This window comes from Sminthopsis crassicaudata, chromosome 5, assembly GCF_048593235.1.
Source record: "Sminthopsis crassicaudata isolate SCR6 chromosome 5, ASM4859323v1, whole genome shotgun sequence".
Classification (NCBI taxonomy): domain Eukaryota; kingdom Metazoa; phylum Chordata; class Mammalia; order Dasyuromorphia; family Dasyuridae; genus Sminthopsis; species Sminthopsis crassicaudata.
Genome location: NC_133621.1, coordinates 200,531,215 through 200,538,622, shown reverse-complemented (window position 1 = coordinate 200,538,622; position 7,408 = coordinate 200,531,215). Strand labels below are relative to the sequence as shown.

The 7,408-nt window shown below is 33.9% G+C and overlaps 1 protein-coding gene across 3 annotated transcripts in view; it reads left to right on the top strand.

The window, feature by feature from the left end:
• The first annotated feature begins 6,176 nt into the window (after nt 1-6,176).
• IL2RA (interleukin 2 receptor subunit alpha) overlaps nt 6,177-7,408 on the top strand; it is a 37,561-nt gene continuing 36,329 nt past the window's right edge. The window contains exons 1-2 of one of the 3 annotated variants that reach the window (XM_074269437.1): nt 6,185-6,285; nt 6,389-6,480. In XM_074269437.1, coding sequence (XP_074125538.1) covers nt 6,242-6,285; nt 6,389-6,480 — 136 coding nt within the window. In that variant the 5' untranslated portion in view covers nt 6,185-6,241. Of the gene's footprint in view, nt 6,481-7,408 lie in introns of all 3 variants that reach the window. The other 2 variants (XM_074269436.1, XM_074269440.1) reach the window with 2 other exon arrangements.

The following is a 7,408-nucleotide window of genomic DNA, read 5'->3' as shown; positions in this document are numbered from 1 at the left end:
TACCCATGCATGTGTCTTGTTAAATAAAAATCTATAATAAAAATAATAATAAATTAAGTCATTCCCCAATTATAAATGATCAAAGAATATGAACAGGCAGTTTTCCAGTGAAGAAATCGAAACAACTTGTAGGCATATGAAAAAAAATACTCTAAATTATTGTTGATTAGAGAAATGCAAATTAAAACAACCATGAGATATCATTTTATACCTACCAGATTAGCTAAAATGATAGAAGTGGAACATGACAAGTATTGAAGAGGATGTGAAAAATTGGGACACAGATTCATTGTAGGTGGAGTTGTGAACTGATTCAGGGATTTTGTTGAGCAATCTGAATTTATGCCCAAAGAATCATTAAACTACTGATACCCTTTGATCTACTAGGTCTATTTCCAAGGAAAAGAATCTATATGTTCTTAAATGTTTATAGAACTTTACTTTGTGGTGGCAAAAAACTGGAAATTTCAGGGATGGCCATCAATTGAGGGACAACTGAACAAGTAGTGATATGTGATTAAGGAATTTTACTACACTATAAGAAAATATGAGCTCAATTATCTTAGAAAAACATGGAAAGACTTAAATGAAACAATGAAGAGTGAAATGAGAACCGCAAAAACATGATATACAGTAACAACATTATTTTGACTATTTTAAAAACCCTAATTATAAAAGATATATGAAGAAAGATACTATCTTAATCCAGAGAAAGAACTGATAAATAGAAATATAAATAAAATAATTTTACATACATATATATGTAAATTTTTTCATATATATTCTTATTTATATCTAATGATAATCATCTCTAGGACAGAACTATGAAGAGGGAAGAAAAAAAGAAATTCACATGATAATTTTGTTTTCTATTTGAAAGGAATACAATGTTGTGTACAGTAGATTTGCAGTTTCATCTACAATCATCTTTTTTATTGTACTAAGTTATGGAAATACTTGTTTTATTCAATTAGAAATAAAAGAACTTTCAGTAAAATAAGAGTGATAAGATAAAAAAAAAAAACTTTTTTGTTTAAAATAGCTCATCTGTTCCATTCTCATTGCCAACTCATATCTTATCTGTTTCTTGTATCTCCCCCTCTCATCCTTCACAAAATCATCATATTAATCTTACTAAAACTCTATATTCATATCACCTCCTTTCTCAGGAACTTGTAAGAATTTCCTATTTATGTAAGCTAATGGTGCAATAGACAGAGCATCAGCCCTAGCATCAGAAAGATATGAGTTTAAATTCAGTCTCAGATACTAACTGTGTGACCCTGAGCAAGACCTTTTTGCTTCAGTTTCTTCAACTATGTAACAGGGATAAGAGTAGTACCTACTTCTCAGGGTTGCTATGAGAATCAAATAAGATAAAGATTTATAAAAAGCACTTAGCATAGGACATGTTGCATAACAGGCAATATATAAATACTAGTTGCCTTTCTATTGCCGATAACTATAGAGTCCAGACTCCTAAGTATTGCCTTCAAGGACATAAACTTTTTCAACTTTGTCTTTTAATATTCCCCTACAAAATTCCTTCACTCTTGACAATATGATTCCTTATATCATTTCTTGAGTTTGGAATTCCTAGCCCCGTTCTACTTATCAAAAACTCACTCAAATTTTTCAAAAAATATCATTGATTCTCTCTCTTTCTCTCTCTCTCTCTCTCTCTCTCTCTCTCTCTCTCTCTCTCTCTCTCTCTCTCTCTCTCTCTCTCTCTCTCTCTCTTTTCTTTGACCCCTCAAAGAAAATTTTCTCCTTCCATAAACTATAGTCCCCGGTACTCAGGTGCATAAAATCTAAATGGGCAAAACAAGATGAATGTGCATGAAAATATAACCAACAATAGAATACAGCAAATATGTGGTCAATGACAAGAATATGTGCTAATTGACAAGAAGTCCTATGATTCATAGATTTGGGACATCTCCCTTAGTATAGTACACCTGCCTATTCTAGTATTCATCAGGACTCTGATCTCAGTCACATCTTCCATAAACTGCTTATTGAAGAAGACACTCAAAGTTTTTTTTTTTCTTTCTCTTTTTCTTAAGACAATTGGGGTCAAGTGGAGGAAGATATTCTTAACATCTCTATATCTTGTGGTACATTGGAAAGATTTCTAGATTTTAGGGCAGAAAATCTGAACTAGAATCCTGGTTCTATCATTTACTACATGTTCATAATGCTTCTTTTTCCTCAGATTGTTTCTATATCTATCAAGTGAACCAACCTAGATAACACATAAGGTTCCATTTATCCTTATATCAATGGTCCCATTATTTCCTACCTTGTCCCAATGGTGCAACATTGTCTTCTGTCTACTTATTCAGCCACAAGGTGTGTCAGAGAGTTTTCAAATCCTAGTTTAAAAGGGCTAGTCCCAGATCTAATGCTTTTCACACAGTCAAGAATATGAAATCAGATAAAGTCAATATATTGGTTAATTTTACTGAATTTTCTTTCTTTTTTAATTTTTGCTTTAAAAGATGGTTTAATAGGCAGGAAATGTATGAGGATTATAGACAGAAGTGAATCTAGATGATCACTGGGCTGATCCAAACTAAAAATATTTATATAAAAATTTGAAAATAGTATATGCAATAAATATCAGTGTTTATCCATCAGTGTTTATAAGGGGATTGAACTAGATTGTGTCTAAGGTCTCTTCTAGCTTAAAATTCTATAATCAGGGGCAGCTAGGTGGCGTAGTGAGTAGAGCACCCAAAGTCAGGAGGATCTGAGTTCAAATCTGGCGTCAAGCACTTATAGCTGTGTGACGCTGGACAAGTCACTTAACCCCAATTGCCTCAAAAAAAAAAAAATCTATAATATAATATCCTGATTGCATTAAAATAACAAACCACTTCTAAGCACAAAGTCTGGAGCATTACATTCTCTCCTCTCATAAAGGGTCCTTTGAGTGGGGTCAGTCTTGAGAGAAGCTGTTTGCTAATGAATGGGGTTAGGCACCCTTTCTCACAATCTTCTACTTCCATCTCAACGTACCCAGTAAAATTACTTAAAGCTTAGGTTTGTTCCATGTCTAGTTAGCATCCTTAAAAGGGAAAAGCTAAAAGACATTCAGTGAACAATGTAAGTCAGATGCTATTTCCTAAAATCAAAGCAAATGCTACACAAATAATGGTCTCACCAATTCGCAGTGACAGAAAGACTTTTAAAAAGATTCAATAATTCAATAACATAACTACTGTTATAAGCAGTGCTCATTGACAGACACTTAAACCTGATACACAGGTTTCAGTACTTCCTACTTTTAGACTCTACTAAAAGGTTGAAACTTAAAACACTGGAATGTGAAATATTTAGTATATTTGTTCTTAGTTCTTTGTTCTTGAAGAAGACCAAAATAATATATCTATGTTAGAGTCAAGTTACAATACATCCAATTATGTATGATCTCAGAAGGCTCTGTCCCAGGTTAGGCACAAATGAACATTTGGGGTGTATTCTCTAACTTTGGCCATCCTGCACTTTTTTGGGGGCTATATTTGGCATTCAAACAACATGAGCAGCCCATCAGAGTAATGCTCTCTACAGTAATTTGAATGTTTGGTAGTTAGTTTGAGAAAAGACCACAAAGTCTGGTATCTTCATCTGGGATCTTCAGAAAACTCCTAAGGCAATCAAATAGAAGCAATTCAATTTCCTGACATGGAACTTATATGCTGTCCAGGTTTCACAGACATACAACAATTTCATAAGGTTGTTAAAGAGGTATTCTTAAAAAGGTATTCACCTTCTGCACTATCCAAACAACTTCAGGTTCCATGTCTTTTGAAAAACTAGATTGGAGCTTGATCTCAGTCTCAAGCCAGTAATCATCATGATGTAAAATTTCCCTTGCTGCCAATTTGCCCTGGCCAATAGACCAGAATCTCCAAGCCCTTTTTTAAAAAAAGCTTTTTATTTTCAAAACATTAGCATTAATAGAGTTCAATACTTTGCAAAACTTTGTTTTCCAATTTTTACCTCCCTTCCTTTCACCCCCTCCCCTAGATGGCAAAAATCCAATATATATTAGACATGTGCTGTTCCTCTATACATATTTTCACAAATATCATGCTGCACAAGAAAAATCAAATCAAAAAGAAAAAAAATGAAAAAAGAAAACAAAATCCAAACACAACAAAAAAAGTGAAAATGCTATGTTGTGATCCACACTCAGTCCCCACAGTTCTCTTTCTAGATGCAAACAGCTCTCTATCACAATGGAACTGGCCAGAATCGCCTCCCTGTTGAAGAGTCACATCCATCAGAAATGATCATAGTATAGTCTTCTTGTTGCTGTGTATGATATTGTCTTGGTTCTATTCATTTCACTTAGCATCCATTCATGTAAGTCTCTCCAGGCTTCTCTGAAATCATCCTGCTGGTCATTTCTTATAAAACAATAATATCCCATAGCATTCATATAGATAACCTATTTAACCAATCTCCAACTGATGGGCATCCACTCAGTTTCCAGTTTCTTGCTACTACAAAAAGGGCTGCTACAAACATGCTTGTACATATGAGTCTTTTTTTCCTTTTTTATGATCTCTTACAGTAGAGACACTGCTGGGTCAAAGGGTATGAACAGTTTGATAGCCTTTTGGGCATAGTTTCACATTGCTCTCCAGAATGGTTGGATCATTTCACAACTCCACCAACAATGTATTAGTGTCCCAGTTTTTTCGCATTCTCTTCAACATCCATCATTATTTTTTCCTGTCATTTTAGCCGATCTGAATTTCCAAACTCTTAAAGTCATGAGGTTGCCTCTAAGATTGGACAAGTCCATCTCAGGATCATTGTTTGGACACATCATCAGGCAAAGAAATCAGTAAATATTTATAAAGCTCTTTCTATGTATGAAATCTTTTGCTAAACCCTGGGGATAAAAAAAAGACAAAAAAATCCCTATTCTTAAGAGTTCATATTCTTAGGAGGATGCTACATTCAAACAACTATATGTACAAGATATATGCACAATAATGAAAGGTAAATCTAAAGGGAAGGGGCTCTCTATCTAATATTAGATAGATAGGGACTGGGGAAACTTTTGATAGGAAGAAAATTTTGATCTGATGCTTAAGGGAGACAGGAAAGCCAGGAGGCAGAGGAGAAGAGGGAGACAAACGTGTATGTTTGTGTGTGTGTGTGTGTGTGTGTGTGTGTGTGTGTGTGTATGATCAAAACAGAACAAATTTTCACAGCTACTGCTGCAAATTTACTTTTTTTTATTTTCCCCTAGGGAAAAAGAAAGAAAAGAACAAAAGAGGAAGAAATTATTTATTTCAGTGAAAGACAACAATCATAACTAACAGCATACATAAAAATGAAGGAAAACAGTAGCATGGATAGCTTCAAGTCATTTTTATTTATTTTTATCATATTTATATTTAGAAGTTTTTACTCCCTAATAGAATTAGTAAAGTTCACACTTGTCAAACATTTTGGATAATACAGTGGAAAGATGTGAAGTCAAAAGACTTGTGCTTTAATCCCAATTCTGATGCTTAATAATTGCATGTCTATGGGCAAGTCACTCCTTTGGGTCCCAAGTTTCCATATAAAATGAGAACTAGAAGAATGACAAGGTCTCTTTAAAATGATCTTTTAAATCTTTAAAACGATGTTCTTCGTCTGTCTCTATAATACAACCACATCTACCAACCACCTCATCAGCCACAAGGCATATCAAAAGGTTTCCAAACCCCAGTTTAAGAAATGGTAAATGCAAATCTATATTATCATGTATGGCCAATATGTTGTTTAGTTTCATTGAACTTTTTTTTCTAATTTTTTTTAAACAAGTAAGGACTTGCTATGTAAGACAGAATTAAGGAATAGATTTGAAAATGAATTTGATGTTGAAACAGAAAGTATTCAAAAAAGGCAAGAAATATTAGTTCTACAAGCCAATGGCTTTATCTTCCCTCTTTGGTGTGAAGGACCCCAAATATGGAACCAAATAAAATTCCTCTTGTCAGCTCTATAGTTTCCTCCTCTCAGAACCATTACTATTACTAAAATTGAAGAAAAAAACCCACGTCTGAAAAATTACCACAAACTATAGTGTCATCAAACCACTTCCTACACACTTGTGGCCTAGTAAGAAAGAGCGCCAAGCATGATTTCCTGGCAGAATGCTACTAATAATTAAAGAGAGTGACTGCCACTAGTCAGAAGGATTGGATACCTCAGAAAGATGGTTTATTAACTGATGGGTCTTCTTCTTAAAGACCTATTTGGTCTTCTCCCAAACAGGTATTTAACCTACTCTCTTGGACTAGATGCAATGAGGAGGTGAGGAAGCAACCCCTAAGAAATGTACTGAGAAAAAGGAACTTTCATTTTTCATCGGTTCCAGGTGGGCAAACACAGGGGCCAGAGAGATGGCGTGGAACTTTCTTCTGATATGGGGAATATTCACTTCACTCACAGCAGCAGATTATGCAAGAGGTAAGAGAACATGGCATATTTTTTAAATCTCAGTCTGTTTTATAATTCCATCCCATCATGAAACCCCTTTCCTCTTTTAACAGTAAATAATAACTTGCTTTTAACTATAACAATGACAAGTTCAGAATAGTTATGAGTCTAGGGTTTTACTGCTGATTCCATTAAAGTTTCATTTTGTTCCTCACTGATTTATCTATAAATAAGTGTGTTGAACTCTTGGGCTTTCCTGTTCAAATTTTTAAACTTTTTTTGGAAGAAAAGCAATAGCATAACAGTTCATTGTTGAGATGATACTGGTCAATATCTCAAGATATTCTCTTTTTTTTTAATCAAAATGCCTTTAGGTGTCTGTTTTACACTCCTGTCTATATTATGAAATATTAAGAAAAGGTAGCAGATCTTACAGATTTCAAGTCTGATATTTCTAAAATGTTATTTTGATAGTCAAAATAGAGGTCTGATTTAAATGTCTCAATTTTGTTTATAGAATTGCTGCCAGGAAAATTTTGCCTCCACGATGTATCTAGGCCAACAGAATTTATATTTGCTGACATGATTTGAAATATGTTTTCTCAAAGGGTATAATAGGAACAAAAAGAGAAAATAAAGTACCATTCTTTTTCTCCTTTATATTTCTTTCCCAACTCTTTCTAGCTGAGGATGTTTCATAATACTTTCTTTCCTTCAAAAAAAGACTAAATAAGAGATCCTATAAAATTCATTGTAATTAACACTGTTTTTTTAAATAAAAAGTGTCATAATCATTTGGGTGCAAAAATGATAGACTATAAAGTCAAGCATGCCCATAGTTAGTGTTTCATGAGAATGGAGGGGGGGAAGTATTGGGGAAAAAGAAAAAAGGGAGTCAAGTGGTTAAGTGTGACTATTTACCAGATAATCTCTCTTGGGCTATATTCTGGTCAAGTGG